General features: G+C 44.5%; 1 protein-coding gene across 1 annotated transcript; it reads right to left on the bottom strand.

The window, feature by feature from the left end:
- Positions 1–220: 220 nt before the first annotated feature.
- Positions 221–17499, bottom strand: LOC148513956 (SH2 domain-containing protein 1A-like). Its single transcript, XM_088481182.1, has 4 exons — positions 17366–17499; positions 13904–13967; positions 1981–2167; positions 221–291 (listed from the first exon to the last, which is right to left on the bottom strand). The coding sequence occupies exons 1-4, from the start codon at positions 17497–17499 to the stop codon at positions 221–223; spliced, it is 456 nt and encodes a 151-aa protein (XP_088337308.1).
- Positions 17500–18157: the final 658 nt, after the last annotated feature.

Raw genomic sequence — 18157 nt, 5'->3', positions numbered from 1 at the left:
TACAGAGATTCATGCGTCATAGTATTATTTGACAGATTTGATTTCAAATGTTTCTTAAAAAAAAAAAAAATACCATTGTTTTACCATCCTCTATATACATATTTTTGTATGACCAGCATTATTTCTTGACTCGTGCAGTCCCCAGTTCTCTGTGGATTCTTAGATAGTCATGTTGTTTATATCCATTATTGTTTGAGTGATCAAAATTATAAGTCCTACTTTAAGATATGTTTCCTAATTGTCCTGCAGTTGAAGTAGGTAGGACTGCCACATAGTCTCTCTCATCAACCTCTGCAATAAATGAATACAATGAATGTATAGTCCTGATGTGTGTTTGGTATTACAATTGTACTAACAGATATGTACTGTATGCATATACAGTATGTACATTATAGATATTCGTTTGCTTTATCTTCTTTATGATGTTTTAGAAAACATAAGTTTCTTTAACAAACAACAATCCACCATGATTAATAAATTAAGGGCCTAACACCATATATCAAGGTAACTCATTTTAAAGTGAATTCAAGTCTCCAGGTAACAACCTTGCATATATATCTCTGCGGAGGTTTGATAAATTGGAAGCAATAATTTTGTATTGTTTCACTAATTACTGCAGATTAACGAGAGATTTATTCTGAGAATACAAGGTGTGATAAACTGTTTCTTAATATGAGTTTTAGGGTACACAAGCATAGGGTTCAGACTGTACCTTTGCTTTAATGGTGTTCTATTTAAGGTGGATAACACAGCTCCCTAAATATCTGTATTGTGATTGCAAGGGCCATTCTTATGGCCACATGAGAATGTACAGGGTGAGTGCTGAGCATAGACAGGGAAAATAATAATAATAATACTACTACATTCTGAGTTTGTAATCAGTCCAGAACTAATCGTGCTTTGCCCTAGGTGGCCATGTTGGTGGTCCTTGCATTTACAATATTTTAATTTTATTTTTATTTTTATTCCGTTGAACAGAACACCAAGTATTTGATCAACATGGCTTGTATACCCATTTAGATGAACCATAAAAACGTAATAAAAATGTAAAACATACAAACTTAATTTTAAATTAATTTGCTCCTATTCTAGTAGGAACAGATTTGATTGTATTTGGTGCACTATATATTGCCATATATTGGGAATTTTGTCTTTTGAAATATCTCTTTTTAGCAAATTCTAAGGTCATTGCTTATGAACACCCATATGACCATATACTAAGTTTTTGTAGTGGTTACAAATTAAAATATAGGGCCTGATTCACTACGGATCACAACTGCGATTGCGGATGCAATTACGCACACAGTCTGACTGCGATGATATGCTAATTCATTGCAATCGCTATGCCACCTCAGCACACATAAGGATGCCCACCTTACCTTACACACATCCATAACCCTTAGCAAGACTGCAAAACTATCTGTATCATCAGTACAATTGCAGCCTCACACACACTTACCTAAGGTCTGACCTTACTCAGAAATTGCTAACCTCATCGCACGCAGTAAGTACTCAAGCTGCATATGGCATCGCAATCGCTCTACGATGGGTCTGCGTAGTCACTGCGATCGCAGTCCCTAGCACACTGCAATACATACGCATGGGCAGAATGCAACAATCGTCCGATTGCATGCGTAATCCTTGCTAAATCAGGCCCATAATTCACAATCTATCAAACTTGTATACAGTATGTGTTTTAGTTTAGAATTTGTAGAACAAAGATGACACACCTATGAAAAAAATTGTATTCCAACTGCCTAATGCAGGCTGTTCCAAATTATGGACGTTCAAAGAAATAATCTAACAAATAAAGATACATTTCTTATTGTTATTGTGGTTATGTCAGTGTCGTACTTACCATAACATTTTCCCTACCTAAAACTATTTTATTTTATATAGTATAAAATCAGCCACATTCAGTTGGCATTACAAGTATGCAGCTGAAATCCTTATCATATCATGTTATATGCTCCGATTTACCTGTATATATGTCCTCTGGTTCAAGCCTACACTTGAAGAAACCTTTGCCTTGGAAGATAATCTGCTCGGATTGTTCTTTGTGTACAGGAAAAGTCAGAGAATGGACCAGTCCTTGATTAGGATTTTCATAGTTGGATATGAGATCCTTGAGATATTTGAAGAACTTTTCTTTAACTCCTTCTGCAGGCTAACATGAGCAGGTAATATAACATTAGCTGTGTTATGATTTGTAATATAAAATTGTGAATAGAGAATCACAGGCCAGTAAATAGCTGTACATGCAGCAATATTAAAAGGCTGTAGTACTAGTCTCAAACAGAGATCCAATTAATAAATCTTTCCTTATGGAAATAAACATGTAATGTTAAAAACTCGCAATGCAGGCTCCTGAGTAGAAGAGGCTTTAGCGGTCAGAGGGCCTGATTCAGACCCGGTCGCTGTGCACTCGCAACCGGGTCGATGGAAGGCCAGTGCACATGCGCGAGACACGGATAGTGACGGGCACTCCGTTGCTCCGGGTCTCGTACCAAAGGGGGCGTGCTGTCGATGTTGAGTGACAGCACGCCCCCTTTGGTGGGCGGGATGGGGGCGTGGCTGCCCAGATGGAGGCGTTCCCATGGGAACGCCTACCGTCTGGGGCCGGCCCCAGTGACATCACAAGTGATGTCAGTGGGAGAGCTTTCGGCTCTGTTAGAGCCGAAAGCTCACTGGGGCTTGCGGCAACGAGACCCTACCACAAGGGTCTCGTTGCAAGCCCGATGGTCGCGATGGTCTTGACCATCGCGACCATCATCATGGCGCTCGCTATAGCTGTGGGTGGCCCCCATAGAATAAAAATAACATTGGCCCCCATAGAATAAAAATAACATTGGTCCCCAGAGAGACAAAAAAAACAACACATTGCTGGACACACAGAAAAAAATATAAACCACATTGCTTCCCCCAAAATTAAATTATACTGCCTACCTGTCAGTTATTGGCTGTGGGTTCCCACAGTGCAGAGCTGTCTGCTGTGGCTGACTGGCCGTGGGCTGGCTTGGTGACTGGCCACGGATGGGAGGGAAGGGGTGGCTGTCCGTGGGCGGGTGGGAGAGAAGGGCTGGCTGGGTGACTGGCTGCCAGTGGGAGGAAAGCACTGGCTGGCTGGCTGCCGGCTAGTGCAAGAGAAGAGCTGGCTGGGTGACTGCCTGCCAGCGGGAGGGAAGCACTGGCTGGCCGCCGGCTGGTGGGAAAGAAGGGCTGGCTGGGTGACTGGCGGGCGGGAGGCAAGGGCTGGTTGAGTCTGTTGGAGTGGGAGGGCGGGCAGGCAGGCCAGGCAACATGGCATGCGTGACCTGTGATGTCAGGCCGCCGCATTTAGGCAGGTCACAGTCCGAGCGGCACCTGAGCCTCCCAGAAGAGCTCAGCAGCAGCTCTGCCCGGTCAGCAATTCTTTAATATGATCATTTGTGGGTGGTGACGGGGGATGGTTGGGGAAACGCAGGTGTGCCAGTGCGTTTGTGTACCATTGCAGGGGTGTGCATAAATTATCCACTGCGATGCCATACGCAGTATGAGGTCTCATAGCGTGCATGGTTGTTAGCAATTTATGAGTGAGATCAGAGCTTGTGCAAGTGTGCGTGAGGCTGCGATGGTACTTGAAGTATTATTGATGTATGCAATGTACAGTGGGCGTCCTTATGTAGGGCTGAGTTTGCATTGTGATCGCAATAGACTAGCATACTATCACAGTTGAACTGCGTGCATACGCAATATTGTGTACCGTAGTGAATCAGGCCCATAGTGCGTCTTATGGGTGTGTTATGGGAGTGTCATGGGTGTGTTGATGAAACTGGTTGAATACACAGATGCTCAACCTCTCACACAGGATGCCATAGTCAGACAGAGAAACTGCACCTGCCATACGGCTAGTGCAAGTGTTGGCGGTGCATCCAACGGTGCCTCTAAAGGCGCACCAATCATTGTTTCAGTGTCTACAAACACTGGGGCTGATTAAGCAAATGACGCACTTTCAAATTTTCACACATATTCCTGTTAATATGTGCATGACCCATTCTGTGCATGCATAGAACGGGTCCTGTGAGATCACACGCAGGCCCCCCTTTTTTGTGGGGCAGGGCAGGGAGGGCCTGTGGGCCTGATTCATCGATGCTCGCACAATGTGTATGCAAATTGCGTAGGCAGTGCTACCGCACAGCAATGCATTAGTATGCCCAGTATTTCTTAGAGAGCGATCACATAGTGTATGCAGACACCCACCAGCCTGTTTTAAGATGCCCACTTGTGCACGTCATGTCCAGGAAGTGTATGCAACCATCGGTACATGGGATGCTATCGCAGAGCTTGAGGTTGACCATACCCTGCCACAAGCACTGCGAGCAGTTCAGTGTAAAAACAAGCCAGGTGACGTGTACTATGATGCTGTCTTTTAATTATGCACACCTCTAAAAACACCGTTGAGATGCTCAGGCACGCCTGCGTTTGCACCTCCACTCCCCCGTTTTTAATGGCCAGCCCCTGTTACCACCTACAAACGGCTTCTCCTGTCACTCACTCTGCTGGGCTGTCTATGTGCAGTGAGCGAATGCGTTGTGAACTTTCGCTAAGATATGCGCATGCGGACAGCAACGCATGCGCACAATGCATACACACTGCAAACAATCGGCAGCAGCGAGAGTATGCATCTTAGCGAGTGGGTCTGAATCAGGCCCAGTGTTCCCAGAAACAAGGGCGTATTTCCCCATTTTCCAGGAGGGATGAGTTCAGGGTCAATGTCCATGGACGCAGACTTCCTGATCTCCCAAGCCACCCAGCCTGCGTAAGCTGAGGCTTACTCAGCTGGCCTCTGCCACACAACATTGTTCCCAGGCTGCAATCTCGGTCACTCGGACATTAAGGGGGTCATTCAGACCCGTTCGCGAGCGCAGGACGCTTGCAAGCGGGTCGATGGTGCCGAATTGCGCATGCGCACGACGGAGGGAGCTCCGTCGTGCACATGCACGAGACCCGAATAACGACGGCCAAGCCGTCATTATGGTTCTCGCACCAAAGGGGGCTGTGCTGTCGATGTTGATTGAGAGCACGCCCCCTTTGGTGGGCGTGCCGGGGGCGTGGCTGCCAGACGGAGGCGTTCCCATGGGAACGCCTACCGTCTGAAGCCGGCCCCACTGACATCAGTAGTGATATCAGTGGAAGTGATTTTGGCTCTGATAGAGCCAAAATCACTCCAGGGCTTGCGGCAGCGAGACCCTACCGCAGGGTCTCCGTCGCAAGCCCGATGGTCGCGATGGTCTTGACCATCGCGACCATCATCATGGACGCTCGCTATAGCTGTGGGTGGTCACCCACAGCTATGCGAGCGTCCAAGAGGCCGCTCCATTTTCATGTAGGAGGGCCCTGATTCAGAGCGAGCGCTCTGGTCAGAGCGTCCGGCTCTGAATCAGGCCCTAAGATCGCAGATGCTGACAGAAGGCTTCTCTTCACTTCAGAGGCCTCCTGCAGCATTACAATTTTAGCAGGACGGAATTGCACAGCCCCTATTGTGTGGCTTTGCAATTCCATTCACTGCTGAATCAGCCCCACTGACAGTAGGCATCTCACTCCTTGCACATTCGGATATATGTACACCAGGGAAGGACTTTGTAGCGGCAGTCGCATAGGGTGACCGCCAATAGATACAGACACAGGCACACCTGTGTCATACTTGTATTCAGCCCCATTGTGTCTTTGCATCCTTCTGACATTATTCATTTGGAATATGCTGTCCTATGCAAATATAAGACACCGAAAATAAAAAAAATACCTTCCATTCTCAATTTTAACATAAATAAAAAATTTTTTTTTTCAAAAAATGTTGTTACTGTTTTTATTTTCAGAGCCTGATTAACCATAAGCCTCACTGGGAGATTGCATGGTAGGCGAGTGGTCTCCATGAAGTCATAGTGCCGGCTGCAGGCCCGGCAACAGTGATCAGCAGGGTGCAGGCATGTACCCAGAGCCGGATTTAGACCTCATTGGGCCCTAGGAAAAATACTGATTTGGGCCCCACTTCCTCAAACAATACTGTGCATATATTACAGTAGCTGTCGCTGGAGCAAGATACATACATCATATTATATACACGCATCATTAATTATACAGTCAGGTGCATAAATATTGGGACATTGACAGAATTTTCATATTTTGGCCTCTATTCACCACCACAATGGCTTTGAAATGAAACAAACAATATGTGCTTTAACTGCAGACTTTCAGACTTAATTTGAGGGTAATTACATCCAAATCAGGTGAACGGTGTAGGAATTACAACGGTTTCTATATGTGCCTCCCACTTTTTAAGGGGCCAAAAGTAATTGGGAGTGCCGCCTCATTCTATGAATAGGAGCCATGGAGATTCTATATACATATCTATATAGATATAGATATGTATATACACATAGAGATTATATATATATTAGGGATGTGCAGGCTCGGATAGGTTCGAGTTTGCACGTGGAGTTCGGATTTTTCCCTCCAAAAAAACGGAACTCAGAACGAGGCAAAACGTCATCTTACATGGACGAACATCATCATTCCTGGTCTTTTGTCCAGGAATGATGATGTTCGTCCATGCAAGATGACGTTTTGCCTCGTTCTGAGTTCCGTTTTTTTGGAGGGAAAAATCCGAACTCCACGTGCAAACTCGAACCTATCCGAGCCTGCACATCCCTAATATATATATATATATATATATATATATATATAAATTAGGGGTGAGCGGGTTCAGATTTCTGAAATCCGAACCCCCCCCGTGCCCCCCCGATCCGAGGCAGATCCAAGTCCGGCTCGACTTTTCCCGCCTGACTCGGATCTGAAATCGAGGCAAAACGTCATCATCCCGCCTTCCGGGTCTCGCGGGTCTTGGATCCTATATAAGGTACCCGCGTCGGCGCCATTTTCTCACTCGGCTGTGGACAGTGAAGAGGGAGGGTGGGAGTTAGGGCTGGCTGGGCTGTGTAGTGTAGTGTTGTGCTGTGCTGCGCTGTGCTGCTGTTGTCCATAAGGGCTGTGTCCACTCCTCCAAAGTCCATAGGGGCTGGCTGTGTTGTGCTGTGCTGCTGTTGTCCATAGGGGCTGTGTCCACTCCTCCAAAGTCCATAGGGGCTGGCTGTGTTGTGCTGTGCTGCTGTTGTCCATAGGGGCTGTGTCCACTCCTCCAAAGTCCATAGGGGCTGGCTGGACTGTGTTGTGCAGTCAGTTGTCCATAGGGGCTGTGTCCACTCCAAAGTCCTGTGCAGAGTCCCAGTCCTAAAGGGGTGCTGTAGTGTTGTCCAGGGGGTGCTCTGTCCATCAGGGGTGCTCCCCCCAAGTGCAAAATAAAAAAATATTTTCTGTTTGTGAATTGTGTGCGCAGTAGCCGCACGTGCATCAACAAAGTAGTGCCAAGCGTGCGCCTGTGTCATAAGTAAAGGGCCGGCTGGCTTGACCATTAAAGGGTGCTGTAACCCCCAAAGTACACTCCAAACAAAATAAAAAAATATTTTCTGTGTTTGTGAATTGTGTGTGCAGTAGCCGCACGTGCATCAACAAAGTAGTGCCAAGCGTGCGCCTGTGTCCTATAAGTAAAGGGCCAGCTGGCTTGTCCGTTAAAGGGTGCTGTAACCCCCAAAGTACACTCCAAACAAAATAAAAAAATATTTTCTGTATTTGTGAATTGTGTGCGCAGTAGCCGCACGTGCATCAACAAAGTAGTGCCAAGCGTGCGCCTGTGTCCCATAAGTAAAAGGCCGGCTGGCTTGTCCGTTAAAGGGTGCTGTAACCCCCAAAGGGCACTCCAAACAAAATAAAAAAATATATTTTTTTGTGTTTGTGAATTGTGTGCGCAGTAGCCGCACGTGCATCAACAAAGTAGTGCCAAGCGTGCGCCTGTGTCCCATAAATAAAGGGCCGGCTGGATTGACCGCTAAAGGGCGCTGTAACCCCCAAAGGGCACTCCAAACAAAATAAAAATTTTTTTCTGTGTTTGTGAATTGTGTGCACTGTGGCTGCACGTGCATCAACAAAGGAGCAGCGCTAAGCGTGCACCTGTGTCCCATAAGTAAAGGGCTGGCTGGCTCATTTCTTAAAGGGTGGTGTAACCCACAAAGTGCACTAGTCTCCGACAAAAATAAAAAATTATTTTCTGTGTTTGTGTGCGCCTTAGCCGCACATATATATCAATATAACATAAATGGAGGACCAAACTTTCTCCGATAAAAATAAAATAGGGAAAGATCAAGAACCACTTCCTCCTAGTGCTGAAGCTGCTGCCACTAGTCATGACATAGACGATAACATGCCATCAACGTCGTCTGCCAAGGTCGATGCCCAATGTCATAGTAGAGGGCACATACAATCCCAAATGACAAAGTTCAGGAAAATGACCTTGAAAAAAACATTTAAATCATCTGAAGAGAAATGTAAACTTGCCAATATGCCATTTACGACACCGAGTGGCAAGGAATGGCTAAGGTCTTTCCCTATGTTCATGACTAGTGGTTCAGCTTCACATGACGATGGAAGCCCTCCTCCCACTAAAAAAATCAAACGAGTTAAACTGGCAAAAGCACAGTGAAGATCTGTGCGTTCTAAGAAGATATCACAAATCCCCAAGGAGAGTCCAAGTGTGGTGGTGGTTGCGATGCCTGACCTTCCCAGCACTGGACGGGAAGAGGTGGCTCTTTCCACCATTTGCACGCCCCCTGCAAGTGCTGAAAGGAGCACCCACAGTCCACTTGCTGATATGCAAATTGAAGATGTCACTGTTGAAGTACAACAGGATGAGGATACTGGTGTAGCTGGCGCTGAGGAGGAAGTTGGCGAGGAGGATTCTGATGGTGATGTGGTTTGTTTAAATCAGGCTCCGGGGGAGACAGTTGTTGTCCGTGGGATGAAAAAGCCCATCACGGTCATGCCTGGGCAGAAGACCAAACATTTCACCTCTTTGGTCTGGCAATATTTCTATCCAAATCCGGACAACAACTGTCTTGCCATATGTACCATATGTAAAGGTGGAATAAGTAGGGGTAGGGACGTTAACCACCTAGGAACATCCTCCCTTATACGGCACCTGCAGCACTTTCATAAAAAGTTACTGTCAAGTTCAGAGACTTTGGCTAAGACCGTAAGCAGTCCAGGGACACCTAAATCCCGTTGTCCTGTTGTATCCAAGCACCTGCAAACCACACCGTCAACTCCCTCCTCGTCAATTTCCTCCTTAGTCAGGATTGGAAGTAGTCCTGCAGGCCATGTCACTGGCATGACTGACTCTCCTATCCGGGATTCCTCTAGAGGATCCTGCACTGCTACGCCTCCTGCTGCCGCTGCTGCTGTTGCTGCTGGGAGTTGTTCATCATCCCAGAGAGGAAGTTGGAACACCACTACTTTTAGTAAACAACTGACCCTCCAACAGTCCTTAGCGAGGAGGATGAAGTACGATAGCAGTCATCCTGAAGCAAAACGTATAACTGAGGCCTTGACTGCTATGTTGGTGTTAGACGTGCGTCCGGTATCCGCCATTAGTGCAGTGGGATTTAGACAATTGATGGAGGTAGTGTGTCCCCGGTTCCAAATCCCGTCTAGATTCCACTTCACTAGGCAGGCGATACCGAGACTGTACAGAAATGTCAGAAAAAGTGTCCTCATTGTCCTGAAAAATGCGGTTGTACCCAATGTCCACTTAACCACGGACATGTGGACAAGTGGAACAGGGGAGACTAAGGACTATATGACTGTGACAGCCCACTGGGTAGATGTATCACCTTATGCAGCAACAGCAGCAGCGTCACCAGTAGCAGCATCTCAGAAACGCCAGCTCGTTCCAAGGCAGGCTATGCTGTGTATCACCGGTTTCAGTAAGAGGCACACCGCCGACAACCTCTTAGAGAAACTGAGGGAAATCATCGCCTAGTGGCTTACCCCACTTAGACTCTCCTGGGGATTTGTGATATCTGACAACGCCACCAATATTGTGCGGGCATTACATCTGGGCACATTCCAGCACATCCCATGTTTTGCTCACACAATAAACTTGGTGGTGCAGAATTTTCTGAAAAGCGACAGGGGCGTGCAGGAGACGCTTTGGGTGGCCCGAAAAATGTCTGGCCACTTTCGCCATTCAGCGACTGCGTGCCGAAGACTGGAGCGCCAGCAAACACTCTTGAACCTGCCCCGCCATCACCTGAAGCAAGAGGTTGTGACGCGGTGGAACTCAACCCTCTACATGCTTCAGAGGATGGAGGAGCAGCAAAAGGCCATTCAAGCCTATACATCCACCTATGACATAGGCAAAGGAGGGGGTATGCACCTGACTCAAGCACAGTGGAGAATGATTTCCGTGTTGTGCAAGGTTCTCCAGCCCTTCGAACTTGCCACACGTGAAGTCAGTTCAGACACTGCCAGCTTGCGTCAGGTCATTCCCCTCACCAGGCTTTTGCAGAAGCAGCTGGAGAAAGTGAAGGAGGAGCTAAGATGGAGCGATTCCGCTCGGCATGTGGGACTTGTGGATGAAGCCCTTCATTCTCTTTGCCAGGATTCCAGGGTGGTCAATCTGTTGAAATCAGACCACTACATTTTGGCCACCGTGCTCAATCCTAGGTTTAAAGCCTATGTGGTGTCTCTCTTTCTGGCCGACACAAGCCTGCAGAGGTGCAAAGACCTGCTGGTGAAAACACTGTCAGCTGAAGCAGAACGTGACACGTCAACAGCTCCTTCTTCATTTTCTCCCGCAACATGGGCTGCCAGGAAAAAACTTAGGTATCCTAAGCAACCCGCTGGCGGTGATGCAGGGCAGGCAGGACCAAGTTTGGACATCTGGTCCGGACTGAAGGACCTGGCAACAATTTCTGACATGTCTACTGTCACTACATATGATACTGTCACCATTGACAGAATGGTGGAGGATTACATCGGTGACAGCATCCAAGTAGGCATGTCAGACAGTCCATACCTGTACTGGCAGGAAAAAGAGGCATTTTGGAGGCCCCTGTACAAACTGGCTCTATTTTACCTGAGTTGCCCCCCCTCCAGTGTGTACTCCGAAAGAGTGTTTAGTGCAGCCGGGAACCTTGTCAGCGAAAGGCGTAGGAGGTTGCTTCCACAAAATGTGGAGAAGATGATGTTCATAAAAATTAATTATCAACTCTTCCAGGGAGACCAGCCTCCAGAACGTACAGAGGGACCTGTGGTGGTGGATTCCAGTGGGGACGAGTTAATACTCTGTGAGGATGAGGATGTACACAACACTGAAGAGGGTGAGGAATCGGTGGATGAGGATGACATCTTGCCTCCGTAGAGCCAGTTTGTGCAGGGACAGATTAATTGCCAGCTTGTTTTGTGGGGGCCCAAACGAACCAATCATTTCAGCCACAGTTGTGTGGCAGAAATGATTGCTTTGTTAAAGTGTGCATGTCCTGTTTATACAACATAAGGGTGGGTGGGAGGGCCCAAGGACAATTCCATCTTGCACCTCTTTTTTTTCTTTGCATTATGTACAGTTTGGGGCCTAGTTTTTCAAACTGCCATCCTGTCTGCCACTGCAGTATCACTCCTAGATGGGTCACGTGTTTGTGCCGCCCACTCATGTCGCTTAGCATAGTCCATAGGCAAACGCAGGGGGGGTTTCCATCTGCCTGGAAACCCCCCTCCCCATCAAACACCATGACCACAATATAAATAGTAATATAATAGAAGTTTACTAGTGCCACATTTTATTCTCAGTATCACAAATGAAATAATTAGTACCACCTGTGGATCTTTTAACATTTATCAGCCAATGATAAATAACCTGTGCACCAACTAGGAGATCTGGAAAACATGTACTGTTAGGGATGCACTGCTATAGAGCCCAATATGTACATATGTGTCCAGGGCAGTGCTAGGTCCTTCTGCTGCTCCTCCAGGCTCCTGAACTTGCTCCAATAGTCAGGAATGGTGCTCACATCTAAAATGAAAACATCCAGCTCAGACAGGATGACCTGCTCCCGCATCTAATGGCTTATTGTGATCACTGGTCCTGTATATGCCAGAATTATTACACACAATACACTATGTATGACACATATTAAAGCTGTTTAAGTACTAATTCTGCCCTCTTCATGGACTGGCCACACTCGCTCTAAAATCAAGCATTTGGAAACCCCCCTCTAGAAATCCTGCGTTTGCCACTGTAGTCATCCAGCTACCTCGGTGCAACCTTTTGGACATAAAAACACTATTGTGAGGTGTGAGGTGTTCAGAATAGACTGGAAATTAGTGGAAATTAAGGTTATTGAGGTTAATAATAGCATAGGAGCAGAAAAACCAACACATTCTGTGATTTTAGCTGTTTTTATGCTTTTTTTAGAAAAAATACAGATCCAAAACCCAGAACCCAAAACACGGAAGTGTGGTTTTGGCAAAACCAATCCAGATCCAAAACACGAAGAAAGATCCAGATCCAAAACCAAAACACAAAACACGAAAAGTGGCCAGTGCACACCCCTAATATATATATGTGTGTATATATATATATATATATATATATATATATATATATATATATAGCAGTGTTGTTTAACAGAGCATTATTCCAGTTAAACATACTCAGACTGGGAAGTCTCCCGCGGTACAGTACAGGGGAGGTAGAGTTGTCCGGAGGGGGAGTCGGAGGGTGCTGGCTACACTGTGCGGGGGTGGGGGAGGTGACAGCACTCACACTGGCCGGCTACAGCAGCACGGGCTGCAGTGGTTGGAGTAGGCTGACGATCAGTGCATGCTGCGGTTGGGGGGGCGGCTATAGTGGACGAGGGAGGCAACACCACTGTGACTGCAGGGGCTGGCTACAGCAGTGCCGGCTGCGGGAGAAGGGGGGTTTGGAGTGGGCTGAGCATGCTGCGGAGTGGAGGACTGGCTACAATGCGGGGTTGGAGGGAGGAGACTGGCTTAGTAACTTACTGTGTCCCCAGGCTGCCAGTGGAAGGACCGTGCTGCTGCTGATATGTGTGTGACTTCTCCTCTGCCCGGTTCCTGCTGCAGCAGGTTATCCCCAGGTCGGTATTTCAGAGGGAGAGGGGGGGGAGGAGGCCACGGGCCCCTTAGGACCCAACAGGCCCTAGGCGGGTGCCTAGGTTGTTTTATGGTAAATCCGGCCCTGCATGTACCAGGCCCCTGCTGATCACTGCAGCAGAAAGTTCAGTGGGGGCTAGGGGGAGCCGGGATACTGCATATACTAGCAGGGCCGGCCACTTACTCACTACTGGCTGCTGCCAGGGCCCGGATTGGTGAAGCTGAGCTCTGTGCGGTGGGGGTGGGGCTGCTGCCTGATGACTCCTCGGGTCACTGGCTGAGAGATAGAAGCAGTCATTAGGCAGCCCCACCCCCACCACAGTGCTCTGCCTCTCCCCAGTCCCGCCCAGCAGCAGCAGCAGTCAGGACTCAGCAGAAGCTGCCCAGGAAACTGGAGCGACAGACCCTCCAACATGACCCATTCCATTAGGTACAACATGCTCTGCTCCTGGACTTCCCTCTTCATTTATAATTGCAACCACTTGTGGTGAAACACCTGTCTCATCAATTACCTAGCTCAACACAGGTGACGGCAATCTTACATTAGGTGGGAAGTCTGCGAACAGAGCATTTTGTACCGTCGTGCGCATGCGATGTGGGCCACCATCGACCCGGTTGCGAGCGCTCAGCGCTTGCAACCGGGTCTGTATCAGGCCCTCTGTCATTACAGTCCAGATTTTAAGGATGTCCATACTTGAGTCCAGATGGGTAAATCAAATTGACTGAGGTTCTAATTAAGTCACCTGTGCGTAAGCATGGATATCCTTAAAACCTGGACTCTAATGGCGGAGTTTGGGAACTTCTAGAATAATGTTTAGTAGAACAAATAAAACAGAAAAAGCAGAAAATGTAGTTGTCTTACCTGAATCATGTATAGCCCATTACTGTTTTGGAATACTCTGTATGTATAGATCAATCTTCCATACCTATCAGGGTAAAATTGATTAATCAGACTCGTACATTCGCTTGTTTTATGTGTTCATCTGTTTTACTTTTTTACTGTTTTACTTTTACATACAGTATATCTTTACAGGACAAACCTGCTTATTAACATTTCTATCTTGCTGCTGAGCAAAGGCATCTAAGCATACCAAGCATAAACCTTCATTATAATGTCAGTTTTTTTATATTAATTTTAAATACTTATTCAAATTCAGAGATCAAAAACTGCACTAAAATACACTACATAGAAAATTGCACTTATCACTTCATTTATTTTGAAAATTTGCTAAAAATACTTAAAACCTAGCATTGTCCTGGTAAGTTCTGAGCATTTGGCAACTATGAACAAGCCTGTTAGATGAGTCAATGAAAATCCTTCTTGATTGGATGATAGATAGATGTATTCAGTGAGCCCCTAAGACCCCCAACGCATGCTTTTCCTTTGGTCCACATCTGGCAGAGGACCATATTTGGAGTAGCAGCCGATTCAAAAGTATTTGATTGAATTGTAAGATATTGTTGCTTGCATCTGTCATAAACATATTAGCACATTGAGGGTAATATTGTGTGTATATATATATATATATATATATATATATATAAAATTATACTATATTGTGTATATCTTATCTGCCAATATATTACAGAATATCTCACCCATCATAATATATACACTGTGTTATATAATGTGCCTCACACACTCTACTAAATTACTAAATACTGTAATGTACATATATATATATATATATATATATATATATATATGTATATACAGTGTATATATTATAATGTGCGCATTACCTGTGAATATATTAAGGCATATCTTGTCAAAGTATATACACTGTTATATAATATAATATACATATCTATATGCACATACATACACACTACAGTATATTGTGCACTTCACCTATAGATATATTAAATAATCTTTATCTCACCTGTCATAGTATATACAATTATACTACATAATATGCTGTACATCTCCCCCTGTCGCTCTATATAGCGCTCAATCCACATAACGTACATACAAAGCATGTATTACATTATACATGTTGTTTCCTGTATTGAAGTGGGAACAAAGTGTTGTGCCGATGGTAATCATACAGCATACACATCAGTGATGTGCCGTACATTCTTTATTATCATTGCAATAATTCTTAGACATATTTCTATACGTGTAATCATAACTTATGATTTATAATATGATATCTTTGTTATTGTGAGCTCAGAAGTACCAGGCCAGGGAAAGGAAAGTTCTGATTTTTGTCAAGATGTTCAGTAAGTGCTGATGTGCTTGTGTACAGATGTGTCCTCATACACTATTGCCACAGTCACACCGAACAGCCCTTCTAGGCATGCCAGGTCCAATGCCACTTTTTCCTTTTCTTACTACCAGTTATTTATATAGGGCACACATATTCTGTATCACTTTACAGAGAATATTTCAGTCATTCACTTCAGTCCCTGCCCCAGTGGAGCTTACAATATATGCTACCATTATTTGGGCAGTTATTGATTATACAAACCTAATCCATTACTGTACAGTATCTAATGTAATGGTAAAGTTTAATGTTAAATTGAACATAATTTGAATGTAGGTTTTATACGTTTTTATTTCGAATTCTATTGTTTTCTTACTGAAGTTTCACTTTAGCCACATGAACCGATGTAAATGGAAATACATTTAGGCTGTGCGTATAATATTGCAATTTAAAGGTGTCATTTTAAGTTTTCTAATTGTTTATGTCACTACTATTTTCATTACATTCAGTGATATTTGGGAATTATGATTTACGAGTAACATTAGTACAAAACATTATGAAGGATTCTGTTTGGTCTGATACAGGAGGAGGTCCATGGGTGGTGACACCAAGAGTTGCCGCACTGGGGGCCTGATTCAGAGATGGATGCAATTGCGATGTTTTTGCAAATGGTCAAAGTTTTTTGTACTCCGCATGCTCCGAGTCGCACTGCACATGTGCCGCAATGGTCTTCTGATGGCGATCGCAGGGAGTATTAATTTGCAAAGTGATTGACAGTCAGGAACCAGTAACAGGAGGTGGCGACTGAATCTCATGTGTGCTGCAACCATTTTCGGGGCATGTCTCAGCCAGCAACTGCAATCCCATATACAGTTGCAAAGGATCCGTCGTCTCAGTTCCAATGGCCATTCTGGTTAACCATAGGGTTACTCAGAAGTTCGATGATCAACTGATGTGTGATCGATGGTCAGGTCTCTGTACACAAGCACTTGGATTTACAAAGCTGTTGGTGGGCTTTTCAATACAATACAATGGGATTTGCATCCATCTCTAAATCAGGCCCTGGGTGAAACCAACTCTAGTGTGATGCCACTGGTATATAAATATATATATATATATATATATATATATAAGATTATGTTAAATCATAAACACTGCACCCATCTATAGTTATTTGTCTATCATATATTCTGCCACCTCACACTCAGCTCATGTTGTATGCAATCTACACAGTCACAAATTCACAATACACATATTTTCCTCACCATTCCTTTTCTATCTGACTGAGCAGTGGTGACATTATTGCACACACAGGCTCATACACATTATTGCTGTGTATATGGACAGCAAATTATACAGAGCATTCTTTCTCTTTAGTCCATGCTTTGTAACATAATTATCTCGTCCATAAAGCTACATGTTAGATCACTAATACAACACACACTAATTCAAAGCACACTTTGCGCATAGTACACAAGATCGGTTCTGTCTTTTTTTCTTATAACAGACCACACGCTCATAATGTTCACTATACACAGCTTTATGTACTAGAAAATAAAGTGTGTTTGGGATACATTATGCTACACATGTTCTTCATTGTAAATCCTTATGATTTTTTTTTTTTTAGGAAACAAAATAATTTGATGGAATAGACAACAGAATTGAATACACTATGAATACACAATATACCCGGTGGCATATGGACCTGACAAAACTTGCACAAGAATGTGTTAGATTTTGAATTCATTGATTTAAGTTGTACATCCATATGTATTTTAATTAGGGATGTGCAGGCTCGGATAGGTTCGAGTTTGCACGTGGAGTTCGGATTTTTCCCTCCAAAAAAACGGAACTCAGAACGAGGCAAAACGTCATCTTACATGGACGAACATCATCATTCCTGGACAAAAGACCAGGAATGATGATGTTCGTCCATGTAAGATGACGTTTTGCCTCGTTCTGAGTTCCGTTTTTTTGGAGGGAAAAATCCGAACTCCACGTGCAAACTCGAACCTATCCGAGCCTGCACATCCCTAATTTTAATACATTGTTATTTGCCGCTATGTACTGTATGCTTCCCCACAAAACTAATCAGTACAAAATGAAGTTATACTTACAGGATGCAAAGACACAAGGCTCCAGAAACTGATTCACTGTCCCTCAGCAAGTAGCTTCCATTCTTTCCTTTGCAAAGCAGAAGGTTTTCACCAGTTTTCTTACTTATGTTTCCATGATAACACGGAAGCTCCATTGAATATGAGGCAGGATTCTATGTAATGAGCACAGCACTAAGAATATGTACAGTATATACTACTTGATATTTTGGTTACATAGGAAAGTAAAACAAATGGTTATTATAAATTGTGTGCAGTAGCAGAAGTGATGTGTTGTGCCTGATGATGTGAAAAGTATATATTTATTACAGGAAACACCATCTAGCTCTCAAGTTTCTAAAGTGACCACAAAGTAGCAAGTGGAGAAAATGAAGTCAACGGTGTCTACACACAACTGGTCATCATAGAGTTGTACAATCATTAAATGATGAACGGAAATACATAGTACTGATAATTTTACAGGCTAAAATGTTAAATATAGAAACCCGCATCCGCGTTTATTTAGGTCCTCTATACATCATTTGTCTCATTTGGACGTACCACTCCTTGTCCAGTCTCCCCTATCATCCTGGCTCTCATCTAGTCCCAGCACTCCCACTGTTTGTATAAAATAAATATGTAAATGTTTAAACCCTACTTAAGCCCATTGTTAAACATGTATTATATATTTATATATATTTAATTTGTATATTTATTTTATTAAATAATAATGCAATAACATGCAATATAAAATAATTCTGTATTTAGGGCCTGATTCAGAGATGGACGCAATGCTGATGTTGCCATGGTTGAGCG

Source organism: Taudactylus pleione, unplaced genomic scaffold, assembly GCF_031769625.1.
Source record: "Taudactylus pleione unplaced genomic scaffold, aTauple2 ptg000265l, whole genome shotgun sequence".
In the NCBI taxonomy this organism is placed as follows: Eukaryota; Metazoa; Chordata; class Amphibia; order Anura; family Myobatrachidae; genus Taudactylus; species Taudactylus pleione.
Note: the sequence above shows the minus strand (reverse complement) of the source record. Positions and strands in the feature narration are given on the sequence as shown.